Source organism: Miniopterus natalensis, chromosome 4, assembly GCF_054644295.1.
Source record: "Miniopterus natalensis isolate mMinNat1 chromosome 4, mMinNat1.hap1, whole genome shotgun sequence".
In the NCBI taxonomy this organism is placed as follows: Eukaryota; Metazoa; Chordata; class Mammalia; order Chiroptera; family Miniopteridae; genus Miniopterus; species Miniopterus natalensis.
In genome coordinates, this window is record NC_142084.1 from 9,821,258 (window position 1) to 9,835,331 (window position 14,074).

Below are 14,074 nucleotides of genomic sequence, written 5' to 3' on the forward strand. Positions count from 1 at the left end.
AAACCTAACAAATATATTTGGTGCCAGCTTGTGTTCCTTTTACGCTTTTCAGACTTCCATTTCCTTTGCTGGCTGGTATAATGAAATTTCTTCCTCTGTGAATTAGCGTTGTCTGTTCTAAGTATCTGACTTGGGAGAAAGGAGTGTGTGTGTGAACACACATGTGTATATACATATGTACACACATATACATACATATGTACACACGTATATGTGCATATATACATGATTGTCAAGTAAAATTATTAGTTGCTTTAGGAATAATTTGGTTTTGGGTTTCTGGTCTAGTTGTCATCGTCTTAGAATCCACCATTTACTGAGCACTGGCTCCTATCCCAGGGATGGATCCAAGAGCATTACATATGTTGAGTCCTGAATATATAATATGAAGCAGGTATTATTATTCCGATTTTACTAATGAGGAAACTGAGACTCAGAGAGATTAGATAACTTGAACAGTGTCCTACACCTAGTGAGTGGTAGGGCCAGGGTTCTGATCCATGTTCATCTGAGTTCAAAGACCTTGCTGGTAACCATGAAACTATGCCCTTTGCTAGTTAACTGAAAACTCTTGAAAGATGCAGAACGTTTGATCCTCAGACACAGGAAGGGCTTCAGAAATGACCTGGCCCAATGCAGTTACCTCTTCTACTACTCATCTGGTCGGTAGCTGTCTGTCTCTCTTCCCAGTGAAGGGTAGCTCCTCAATATTATCCAAGGCAAGACATTCTATTGTTGAGTAGCTACAGCTGTTGCAAAGTTTGATCAAATTTTACTTCCATGTATCTTAGCATCATTAAAGTTTAGAGTTTTATAGCTGGAGAGGACAACAGAGCTCGAGCAGCCCAGTGGTTTTTAAACAGTTTTTCTCTGGTGTGGAAATCTCTTGTCCCAATAGACTCTTACTTGGAACTGTGAGCAATAAAAATACAACAGCTTTGATCAAAACAGATGTTCAGCCCAGCTGGTGTGGCTCTGGTTGAGCATCGACCTATGAACCAAGAGGTTATGGTTTGATTTCTGGTCAAGGCACATGCCCAGGGAGCAAGCTCGATCCCTAGTAGGGGATGTGCAGCAGGCAGCTGATCGATGATTCTCTTTCATCACTGATGTTTCGATCTCTCCCTCTCCCTTCCTCTCTCTGAAATCAATAAAAACATGTTTAAGAAAAAAAAAACCCACAGATGTTCATATGGGGTGGTGGTATGTGTGCACAGAATGATGACCACTTACCCCATCCTGCCAGTGTTTCCTGTAGCCTTTCCATGAAGTTATCTGTTAAAGTCTTGTTAGGAGTAACCTGAATAGACTGCTGAACTCAATATTTTACAGACAAGAAAACTGAGCGCCAAAGACTTCAGATCTTGCTGGTACATCAGCAAAAGGACAAAGATCAGAATCCAAGTCTTAGCATTTCTAGCTCAAATCTTGCTCATTCATTCATCCATTATCTTTTTATTATTTACCAAATGTGGTCCAGGCATTGTTCTAGGCAGTGGGGATACAGCAGGGCTCTAGACAGGCAAGGATCCTGCCATCAAAGAGTTCATGGTCAAGATTTTACCATCTCACTTCTTGTAACGGTTCAACCCCTGCTTTTGGATCCCCCCACCCCCACCCCAGACCATCAGATCATCCTGGACAACTTCTTCTACAGTCTTCTGCCAGGGCTTTCCTAAGGACTGGACTCTAGGATTGCACTCAAGGCTGTTCACATATTTGGTGATTTTAGGGTGACCTTCCCTTGATAGTGTTGCAAATTATAATTTTTTTCCTACCTCTCATTTTCTTTTGGGACTCCGTGTGTAATATAACCACGGAGAGAGAAGCTATTTCACATGTATCATTAAGGGGATGGAAAGGCCCTTCAGGCACATAGGATTTTAAACTGCAAATGCTGGCTGTATTGAGTTGTAATAAAATAGCCTTGAGCAACATAGTGTGACTTGCAGTGGGCAGATAGTGACGGGCATACAAAGCTCTTCTTGCCTAACCCAGTCTGGTTTTCCAGCTCATTTCCTTCAACTTTCCCCCAGCCTGACTCCCTGTGTGATCAATACCCATGCAAGACTGATCTGTTTTCTTCAAATAAGTAGTGAATTCTCCTACCTTGGGCTTATTATTTCTGCTGTTTCAAACAGCCTTTCTGACTTTCCTGCCTGGCAGAAGCCTTGAGGTGTGGTTTCAGTAGGAGCCCTCTAGACTTTCCTCCCCCCCACCCCCCCATCTTCTCTTCGAGTAATAACAATCGCTTCCTCCTCTGGGCTCTCTTACCTCCTGTTTCTCCGTGTCTGGGAAGCTCAACTCACTTTGTGGGCTCTTAAGGACTTTTGTGCACCTGCCATTCCCTCTACTCATCTAGGCGGCTCCTCAAGAGCAGGATTTTTGCTACCTGCCAAGTCTGTTAGTCCAGGTGCCAGTTAGGTGAACGGGCTCATTTCATCCTGCTGATGCAGTGAGACCTGGAGGTGGATGGCCTGGCTCAGATCGTGGCTGGACCTCCCCCCAGATGTTGGACATGGGCCAGTTATTAAACCTCATTCCACTCAACTAGAGTCTGCACATAGTTAAACTTATGGGGTAGGATTATTGTGAAAATTATATGAGATAAGCCATGATTTGCTCATTTAGCGTAGTCATTGGCACACGGTAAACACTCAAAAATGTTGGCTGTTTTCATCATGGGTCCATGCTTTTAAGACATTTTCAACTGGATATTTTTAGGCTGAGTCTCATAGAAACAGTTGAGCAGAAAAAAGGGGCAGGCAGTCCAATCCCCCAAAGACTCCGAGTTCCAATCTTTTGTCATTTAGGAATGCTGGTAAGCAGTAGAAAAACTGTCTCAAGGGGATTGTTTTGACCTTAGTTATCTGTACTGCGGAGCAGCGGGGGAGCAGGTGCATTGGGGTTAGAATAAGCCTCACCCGCTGATTTGATCTTGCACTTCGGCTTGTTGAAGGATGGATATAACTGAGGCTTGTGATGGAATTAAAGAGCCCCTGAGAATATATTTTGTCCCGAGGCCACAGGGTTAGGCATTCCAAACTGTACAGACTCAGCTATTTGTGGTCCTTTCTGCAAGTAGCCCAAAATAGCAGAAAGAGCCCTGGCCCTCGATCCCAGAGCTTCCGGATGCGTTGGTTTACGTCCTGGCCGAGACACTGTGCTCTCTGCAGTCAGCTTTCCCATCACCTGGGAGGGGCTGTTGTCACTCTCCTGCTACTTGCACAATTTTTACTGCATCAGCACTCCACCCATGCTATTATTGGTTTACTATTTGTCTTTAAATGCACTTTTACTCTAAAATATATTCGTAAAGGAAACTCTGTATCGTGATCTTAAATGCAAAACCATGTAGAGAAGATGATCTAAAAATAAAGTGCAATGAAACAGAAAAATTAATATTTGTATAAATTATCATTAAAATTTAATTTTGTTCTATTGCTTGCTAAAGGCTCCAAGCCTGAGGCCTGCTCTCCACTTGTTAGGTGTGAGAGACTTGTGGAAGCCAGAGTGAGGCCAAGCTGAGTCTTTCTTTTTAAAATAAGCAGAAAGGATCCAGCCAGTGTGGCTTAGTGGTTGAGCGTCACTGGTTTGATTCCCAGTCAGGGCACAGGCCTGGGTTGTGAGCTCGATCCCCAGTTGGGGGTGTGCAGGAGGCAGCCGATCAATGGTGTTTCTCTATCATCGATGTTTCTATCTCCCTATCCCTCTCCTTACAATAGAGGATGTTTCTGTCTCTCTAGTCCCTCTCTGAAAATCAATAAAAACATTAAAAAAAAAAAACGACAAGCAGAAAGATCACCTTGATAGGGTATATAAATGTCTAAACACTATATTTACAGCTGAAATGAATATAATTTTAGTATGTCAACTATACGTGAAAAATTTTTAAATATAATCTAAAAAATTTTTTTTCAAATAATAATCAGAAAGAGTGAAAGAAATATTGAATTTCCTTACTGAGATTCACATGGTTTAATGCTGTGCCGATTGGTTGCTGTATCATGTATGGAACACATCCCGTGTGAATCTAAAGACAGATAAAGAAGTTGACCTAAGGTTTTCTGAGTAATGTGACTTCCTGGTAACTTAGTGTGTCCTCCCTGTTTATAGACAATATAATTAGTTTTTCTCAGCTCATTGCACTCAAACATTCTATTTTTTCATCGCGTAAAGAACACCTGAACACATATAAATATGCTGTGCATCTACATTTATTTTGCCTTCTCATGATCATGCTTCGGCCCCAAGTCTTTTCTCATTTCTTCATCGTCAACGTCATGAAAACCAGTCACACCGCCTCGCCCACTTTGCTGAACGGCGCTGTGCGTGCATTTCAGCGCTTGCATTCTGACCCTGGTGGAGGAGCCTGGCTGAGGGCCTCGGACCCCAGCCCTGACCTCCCCACGCTCCTGCCTTTCCCCTGTTGCCACCCGAGGCTCCGGGTCCAAGCTCTGCTCCGGGGTGAGCGGAATAATTGGACAGCCCCGTGCTCAGGGAGCATCAGCCTCTATGTGCGGAAGAACCGCCTGGAAACCCCTTTAAAACGCAAATGTCTGCTCTCCCCCGTCACCTGCGTCCCTGCACCTGTCATCAGAGCTCTGGGTGGGTCTGGGCTCTGGATGGGTTACAGGCGCCCAGGACCGCAGGGTCTCGGACCCAGGCTGTGAGAGGACTCAGCCAGGGACCCTTTCCCTCCAGCTCCTCCAGCTCCCCCTCTTCCCCCAGCTCCCCCCCCCCCTCCTCTGGAGCAAACCTCCTCAGGCACACGGGCGATTCCCACCTTCCGCAGTGGGCAGAATGCAGGTCTGGGAGGGGGACACCTGAGCTATGGCCCTGCCCCCCCTGCCCCCGCCATCACCCGGGCCCATCGCTGACCCGCTTCCTCTTCTAAAGTTAAAATAGTGCTCGGTCCCCTCCCTCCTTACAGATTTGTGTTGAAGATTAAATACGGGAAAAGATACACAAATTCTTCATAAATTGTAGAGGGTGTTTACAAAACTATTTATACAAGAAACTGTGTTTTAAAAACGCTTCTGTTAAAATATTGGAGATTCTCTTTTAATGATGTTTTGCATCAGGGATTTTGAGCGGCTCTGCCAGTTTCTGATGAAGCATATGCTTGAGGAGAGGCAGTTGTGATCTCGCTGCATTTTAAGTAGTGGCATCTCAGCCCCTGTCCTCTCCCACCCAGATACACTCAACAGCTTTGCAGTGTAATTTTACAGATTCAGAAATTGAGGTCTTTCAGCTCCTTTAATGCAAAACCAAAAATTACACCTCTTGTGTTTCCAGTGAAACCTCTTCCCCCCACACAGAATAGAAAGTACCAGATACTAACAGCAGAATATTAAAAGCCAAATTTGAGGCAATTACCCACAGCTTTGGAGAACAGTCCCACACACAGCTGGTGCCCAATCAAAAGGTCTGTATCTGTCACCCACCATCTCTGCCGCTCACACAACCCGAATGCCAGGGCTGCAAAGGATCTGATAGGTAATCCTCCCCCTCATTTAAAAACCACGAAAGGGAGCTCAGGGAAGGGACTGAGCATCAGAGCCAGGCCTGGAGGGGGCTCGCGAGGCGTAGAGCCCGGGTCCCGACGTTGCTGCCCTCAGCTGGTGCCTTGGCTGAGTTAGCAGGGCGAAAGGGGTTGGGGTGAAAGGGGTTCACTTCGTGTCAAAGCCACGCGCACTGAGTGTGATCTATTACTGGAAAGAGGTCTCTTGGGGTGCCGCCTATTGGGCCATGATTTTGTACCTTGAATGAAAACGTAAAAAAGCAGGTGACATTAAACTGTTAAGTGTGAACAATTAGATTAGTGCCTTAGTGGCAGCTGAGAATGACACGGGCCACCCAGGACACCAGACCGCTCTGTCACTATTCTCAAGTCCCCACTCGCCCTGATCTCTCCACGGGGCTAGAGGCTGGGCCATTGTCCTTCTTTCTCTCTGACTCCTCTCCTGCCTTGATGTACCCTGAATAAATGGAAGTGACACCACGCATCCATTAGCAAGTCCACAGTAATCTCAATCTTTTATTTTTTTGTAGATACTGAAAAGCCTTGTTATATTTATTTTTTCTTATTTATCCTGTATAAACGTAAAAAAATTACTGAATTTATTAGGACGACATTGGTTAATAAAATTATATAGGTTCCAAGTGTACAGTTCTATAACACATCACCTGTATATTGTATTGTGTGCTCACCACCCAAAGTCAGGTCTCCTTCCTTCGCCATTTATCCCCCCATACCCTCTTCTACCTGCCCCTAGCCCCCTCCCCTCTGGAAATCACCATACTCTTGCCTGTGTCTATCTTTATTTGAATCTCTGCCAAGAGGACATGAGATAGCTAATACAACCTTTTGGGAATACTTCTCAAAGGACCTTCATTCTCCCCAACAGCTCTGGAGCCTTCTGTCTGCCCCATCTGGGGCTCCTCCATCCCACTCCCCACTCTTCGTGATGTTTATTAACCTCGCCCTGTCCCTGACTCTGGCCTCTCCTTCCCTCCCGCACTTGCAGGGCTGGTTTCCTGTTCGCCTGGCCTCCCCAGTTCTGCTTCACAGGAAGCACACCTGCCATGTGGCAAAGATCCCGCTTTCCTGGGCGGGTCTTAAGCAGGACAGCCCTGTGTTAACGTCTGGGCCGCCCTGGATCTCAGTAAAGGGGGGCACATCACACTGTAGGCGTCCCGTAGGTGGAATAGATAAGATATGTGCCCCTGTACATATTTCTTTTACCCTGAAGTCTATCCTAATGGGACAAGAAAATGTTAGAAACAGCAGCGCCTGAGCACGGGACTCAGCAGTGGTAATTCTCAAGGTGATGAGTGACAATATCAGGACCATTAAAAGCACAGACTTTGGCATCAAAAATGACCTAAAGGTAAGGTCTGATCCTGCCACTTATTAACCAAATAAACTCTGAAGCTCAGTTTCCTTGTCTGTTAAAGAGTTATGCAATAATGAGTTAAGGCAGAACACACAGGTGCTGCCCTAATGGGCGGCTGCTTTATTGTTAATAACAATGATAACAAATACTATAGAAAGGGAATTGGGCCCATGAGGAATAGAGACCCTTCCTTCCTTGCTTCCTCTCTCTTCATGCCTGTTTTTTTTTTTTCTTTAGTAGATACGTCCAATGAATGAGACAGGTAAAAATGTTGGGGGGGGAGGCGTGTAAAGACATGAGGCCCCATCTTGCATTATCTAGTGAATTTACACTTGAAAATAGCACGAGGGAATCTGGCAGAGGAAATGTATAACCAGGGACAAGTCAAAAGCTAGTAACCAGCCAGTAGCAAACCTGGAAATAGTCAGATCTCATTATTTAGGGAAGAAATCTTACATATTCTGCTGCGATGCGGATAGTCTTCCAACTGGACAGGAGAGGACATGGTGGGGAGAAAGCTGCTGTCCAGGATTGATGGAAAACATTTAATTGTCTCTGAGCCAAAGCGTATTGTATCTCAGGGGATTAAAGGGACTGGTTGATAAGACCTCTGACTGGCGCTCTTTTGGAGACCGGGGAAATGACGGCAGCCTGGAGAGCAGTAAATATTGACCCTATTGTTAAAGGCATACTAAAGGCTAGACTCGGGAAACTACAGGCTCATGGCTTGACATAGACCTTACTAAAATTTTAGGGCAGTTATAACACAAATCCTTTGTGAGCAAAAGTCAGTGTTGTTTCATTAAAAGTAGACCATGCCCACGAATTTCATTATCTATCAGGACAGGTTTATTTACTGCTTGGCAGAGACATTCGGCAAGGCATTGGACAAAGCCTTGCATGGGCAGGTCCATCCTCAGGCACACTGAGGGTTGCCCGCTTGCTGTGAAGCCTTCCATGGGTTGCCAGTTTGCGGGTCCATCCTCAGGCACACTGAGGGTTGCCCGCTTGCTGTGAAGCCTTCCATGGATTGCTTGTTTGCGGGTCCATCCTCAGGCAGTCGGTGGCGGTGCACCACAGTTCTCTGTTAGCCCTGTCCCGATCATTGTTTCATCATTTTTTAACCTTGACCTAAGCGGCAGGTGACACTAAACTGAATGATCTAGGTAGCAATAAATTATCTGACCTTCCTATGTGCTTATAAAATCCTCAAAGTCTTGTTTGAGTAGGTGCTAAACAATCACATCTTGAATATCGAAATTGTTATGATTTACAATGATCTCAATCAGCTAAAATGATACCAAGTCGATAAAACACAGTTCAACTGAGACAAATGTAATGGCCTATATTTTTCTCAAACAAACAACATAAACTGCACCCGTGAAATAAAGAACACAGGTGTGGAAAACTGTGTGTATCAAAAACATGTAAGTTGGCAACAAACTCAATATGAGCCAACAGCATATCATATCACCACAGTCAGAAGTGAACTTGATGTTGGCCACACTCGTGGAAGTCAGCTTGGTGGCCACACCCAGGGAAGTCAGCTACCCTGACCACACCCAGGGGAGTCAGCGACACTGATGGTGAAAAGCATGTGATGTGTCAGGTTCACTGTGTCGATTTGTCTTTTTCCCTGGCTCCTTATTTCAAGAGAGATCATCGTAGCCTAAGGATTGTGTTCAGAAGACAGTGCTCATTACGAGGACTATTCTGGAAGCCGTAATATACTATGCGCTATTAGAGAAATGTGCGGTTTGGAGAGAGTAAACTCAGAGGACATAATTAGTAGGGGGAAGAATTTTAAGTGGGCCTGTAGGGCACAGTAGTTCCGCTAGGAAGACAGATTTTGGCTGAACATTAATAAGCTCTTGCCAATAACAATAACAGGCTGTTTCAGTAAAGTTGCTCAAGAATGATGTGTCCTGGCCAGTCACTAGGGAATCCTACGTCGGGGCCGCCCCACGGCACCCGCACGGCAGGGGCTGTCCTGCACGGGGTAGGCTCTTTCCCGAGATCCTCCAGGACGTCCGTTCCAACTCTGAGGTTCTGTGGTCTTCTCCTCTCTCCAGGGATGCAGTGGAGTGTGGTGGCCAATGGGAGAGTCAGTGCCACCCCCCAGCAACTTCTCCTTTGATGGCTACTCAGCCCAGTGACACTTAGTCCCCTGGGGCAGTGACTCAGAAGACAGCCATCCCTCCAAGAGAGCCAGGGCCTAAGCTGCTGCCTGTGGGTGACTGCACCTGGTGTTCTCTTCATTCGAGCATTCCGTCCGTCCGTCCGTCCACCCGTCGGGGCAGGCATCCCGTGCCCACCGGGCTTTCCCTCCGGGACTCCAGCAGGCAGTGTTTTCGGGAGTTGGGAGAGGACGGCCCCTTGTTCGCTGGGGTTTCTCCCCCAGAGATACCCCCCAGGAAGGGATTTTTCATTTCCCAGCACTCCTTCCTGGCATCTCGCCCTTGCCTCACACTGTCTGTTGTCCCCAGTCTGTCCCTTTGCTGTGCCTGGTTGGTCCCACTCATGTTCCAAACATGATCGCTCACTGTGTCCTATCTCGGCCACAGGTGTCGCTAAATATGCCTTCTCTGCTGTGCCTGCTCACAGACCAGTGTTGTCACAACAACCCCCACCCTGTGCCTGTCATCAGAATCGTGTTCAAAGGCACATATTTCTTGCTAGTTCAAACCACTCACTGTCTCATCACGTCCTGTTCTGTGCCAGACACTAGCGCACTTTCCTCCCGGGGCCCGGATCCGAGTGTGTGTCCTCCTGGCCAGTCCCGTGTCAGTCGCAGACTTCCTCTGCTCCTCCTGGTGTCTGGTGTCAGTCCTTTCAGGACACGCTCCATGTATTTACCACGGAAGGAACTGGGGCAGAGATCCACCCGAGGCCAACGGTGTCCGCAGCAACCCCGGAGGGGGGCCGAAGACAGACAGCTGCCCCGGAGCCGTGGCCTGGGCCCCCTGCGCCGAGGAGCCCGCCTCGCTCGGGAGCTAGAGCAGCATCTTTTCCGAAGGAGCCGTGGGCAGGGCCGGTAGCATCTCGGTGTTTATTAAGAGACTCTGGAATCTTTCCCGAGAGCTCGTGGCGAGGCCCAGGGCACCACTGTGTGACCCTGGGCTCTGACTGTGTTGCTCTCAAAGGAGAGAACTGTTGGGAGCTTACACTGCTGAGGCCTGTCACTCAGTCCCCCGGTGGCGGGGACAGGACCAAGCAGTAGTGGGGGGGTGCAAAAACAGTGCTTGACTTGAAGCCAGAGGACCCGAATTCCAGCCGTGGCTCTGCTCCTAATAGGCTGTGAGATCTTGATCCACCCCTGACGTGCCTGGACCTCACTTTATATATCTGTCAGCTGACGCTTGGACTGGGGGATCTCTAAGATTCCTCCCTGTTTCTAGAACAACAGGATGCAGCTACAGCCCTCTTCTACCTCGAAAAGCCATGGCCGGCCTGCCTTTTGTCTGTTTCACAGGAGCTAACCACCTCCTTTGGGCCGTCTAGACCCTTGACCTTGCCAGCTTTGACCTTCAGATTGACCTGGATGGCTTTCATTCAAGGCTTAGTCCACGGCTCTTGCCAACCGCCCCAGAGTGAATGTCACAAAGAAGAAAACGTTGTCAAGTCCCAGAGCAATGGGGAGTTTTAACGTTGATCTTGGCTGTGATTTCATGGCGCCTCAGGACTTTGTCACACTCTCTTTGTTCCCGCTGCTTAAGCGTCAGTTACCATTTCCATCGATGTTTACTTTAGTCCTGGAACCAAACCCGATAGGAAAGACTTTGGAATGAGAAAGAGGAGATTGCCCCCAAACCATCCAAATGCAAAAAAATAAAGTAAAATCTGTCCTGTGAAGACTGTTTTGCTGGGGAGAAAGTCATGCCTCAGGGAAGGGAAAACGCGTGATCTTTAGGACTCATGAGTGTCGCTGAGAAATGCTGCACACGCTGAAATGCTCCATGTCGGGCTGGGGCTCCCTGGCCCACGGAGCAGATTCGATTGGGGATCTATTCTCATCACTCATGAAGATCGTTGGTTAGGTCCTGCCTTGCACCTTGACTCTGGCTAGACTAGCCCCCTTTGCTTTTTCAAGTCACTGTCCTCTGCCTTTCCTAGATTGGGACTTGGGACCGTTTCAAGGATGTTCCTCTTCTAATGCCAAGGAGGAAGCAGTAAGGTTCTGAGTCCCAAGGCCGTGAACCTGTCCTTCGGACCCGAGCTGTCTGCTCTGATGGCCCACACCGCCCACCGCCTCTGGGAGCACGTGCACTGAATCAGTGGCTGACTTACTGTGTGACCCTCAACTAATAACTGGACCTCTCTGGACTCGGAGGGAACCACCCTGCCTAGGTCACGAAGTTGTTGTGGCGATGAACAACTTTTGTGAAAACATTATGTAAATCATCAGATGCCATTCTGTGTGTTTATTATTACTGATGCTCCCGAGCTCTCCAGGACTAAGAATTTCTTCACCAAGAGGTGAACCAATTTAGAGGATGAGCCTTCTGTGTTGGAAAACAATATCAAGGGGGCACCTTTGGGGGCATTCTTCCAAATTTACTCTTCCTCGTTTGGCTACTCCAGGTTGTACAACCCACACAATGTTGCAAATTTATACATCACAAACCCTTTATTTATTGGGGTTTTGTTGTCCTCGAAATAAAGGAGTTGTTGGAGAGAGATGGGGCTAATTTTTGTAAAAGTGAGCCTAACTTCAAGGTCACATAGAATAAATTCAAATGCCTTTTTGCCGTGAAAACATTTATTTGGAGAAAAAGGGTCATCAAAATGATCCCTATCATATATATATATATAAATATATATAAGTATATATATATTTATATATATATAAATTCTATGACAAAAACAAACCTCAAACATGGACTAGACTGTGAACAAGCAGCTGACAAGTATGTTACATAAAGAATCTGCTAAGACACTGAACCAGATAAAGTTTTTTTATTGTGGACACTATTATAGATGTCCCCCACTTGCTCCCCCTTTAAGTACCAGATAACTTTTGAGATTTTTGCTAATGATAGTCTGTGTAAATGATTATTAATTATAGTTTAATGTTATTTTGCTAGCACCTTAATTTTGTTTACATTTTTAATAAAGCCGAATTATAAGTGGGGTCACGGGCACGGGTCACAGTGTATCGAGTCTCCTTGTAACTGACATGTAAATTACACTTGTACCCCTTATATACAACATGGAACTTAATTATACAATTTCAAAGGATTGCAAATTTTGATGATGGTTGTATCTTTGGTTTTATGAAATTGTTAGCTATACCTATTACTTATTTGAAGCTGAAACTTTGAAAGTACTGGGATCCTGAGTCGAATTTGTTTCTATGGGAAGCATCGCTGGCTTTACGATGATTGATTTTTCTGATGCAGTTCCCAGGAATGTGTTCTGGGAAAAACAGGAGCCTACAGACTTGTTTTTTTAATTGAGAAATTCTATTTATTGATAAACAATAAATTACACATATGTTTATATTTCTGCATTCTGTACATGTTTATATAAATTATATATTGCAGGAAGTCTTAAGTCTTAAAACTAATAACTGAGTTTTGAATACACAATAAAATGCCAACCTCACTCCTGTGCCTCCGTTCTCTGGTAAGCTCGGTAGCCCGACCCATCCCTCGGAAGCTTTGGACATTTGGAGCTGGAGAATATTCTGTCTCCAGTATCAGGTTCTCCACAAGGGTAAGCCAGAAGGCCAGGACTGCTAGGTAATGTGATTCTACCTGTCTGTCTGTCTGTCTGCCATGTTCGTCAGGGCCTCGAGCGCTATGACAGATCTCTGCCATGGTCATCCCAAGAGCAGAGGGTGGGGAAGGATCCAGCCCAGCCACTCTCGGTGCGCACACCGTAGGAACCTGCATATCCACAGGACTGAGATTGTTAAGTGTGTGCCTCCTTGCTGAAATCTTTTTTGGTGTGATGAGCCACCCAGGAGCTCCCTTGACCTGGAGCCCCTGGGGTGTTAGGCTTAGAGTATATGTCAATGAAATTCCAGTCCCATTACTTTTGAGTATGAGGCAGTGGAAAGATCCCCATTGGCGGTCAGGGGCAGGGAACTTGTCCCAGCTCTTCTGTTTAAACCCTGGGGCCTCCATCATCTCACGTATAAAATGCAGAGGGTGGGCAAGAATTAGATCTTCAAATCATACTCAAATTTACCTGGAACCCCATTGCACTTGGCCCGAAATAGGATGGGGCACAGGTGTGTCCTCCATCTCCGCTCATTATAATTCATCACTGGAAGGAGCCTTCTTTGCAGCTTAAAATCCTAAGCAGCTGGACCAGGCACTCTCCTCTAGAAGCCTGGGATGGTGATTGGTTTTCCCTCCTCCTTAGTTTTTCTAAAAATTTCATGAGGCCTCTGTGAGTTACTTATCCAGATGCATTTCCTCAAAATCACAACTGTCCACTGATTTGCAAAACCTCTTTCTCCATGGGGAAAAAAAAAAGCTTAATTTCCTGAAACTTCCATCCTAGAATGACGATCTGAGCCTTCATCCCCCTGTGAGGCATCCTCTGTTTCCTGGCAGAGAACTAGACCTCGGCACTCAGCCAGCCTCGCCTGGGGCCACTGTCCCCCTTCTTGCTTTCTTTCCAAATTGTCTGTCTGCACTTTGGAGCAGCCATTCTCTCAACCCATCCAAGGGCGAGAACCTAGCATTGACCTAGCACTTGCTATATGCTGGGTAGTTTTTATTTGTCACATAGTTTAGCTTTATCAACAGCACTACAATGTTCACAAGTATGTTTTTTTGGAACATCTACTGTGTCAGAGGTTAATTAATTAATAGTACTGACAAGGTCTGTCTGCTGTCTTTCGTCGGGAACCAGAAAATAAACAAGGAGACGTATGTGCACAGATGAGACAAGTTTAGATACAAGTGCTATAAAGAACGTGACAAGCAGAGGTGTGTTCGTTATCTGGGGGAGTCAGGGGAAGCTCATGGGAAGGGGCAGCCCTGTGACCTGGGACAGGAATACTGGGGACCAGTCAGCCGTGCGTTGACGGGAGGACGGTATCGTTGAAAGGGACCAGCAAACACAAGGCCCCGAGGCAGAAATGAGCTGAGCGTGTGTGGCCGGTGCTCGGTGGATGCGGGGAAAGTGGTAGGAGGTGGCACCAAAGAATCATTTAACGCTGA

At 46.4% G+C, this 14,074-nt stretch overlaps 1 protein-coding gene across 3 annotated transcripts in view; it reads left to right on the plus strand.

Moving 5' to 3' along the window:
- The window catches only part of HTR4 (5-hydroxytryptamine receptor 4), a 127,254-nt gene that overhangs the window by 91,724 nt on the left and 21,456 nt on the right, over window positions 1-14,074 (plus strand). Inside the window, exon 7 of one of the 3 annotated variants that reach the window (XM_087816274.1) lies at window positions 8,972-9,836. The exons of 1 other annotated variant lie outside the window; for it this stretch is intronic. In XM_087816274.1, the coding sequence (XP_087672400.1) occupies window positions 8,972-9,062 (91 nt within the window). In that variant the 3' untranslated portion in view covers window positions 9,063-9,836. Of the gene's footprint in view, window positions 1-8,971; window positions 9,837-14,074 lie in introns of those variants that run through there. One more of the 3 variants, XM_087816275.1, reaches the window with a different exon arrangement.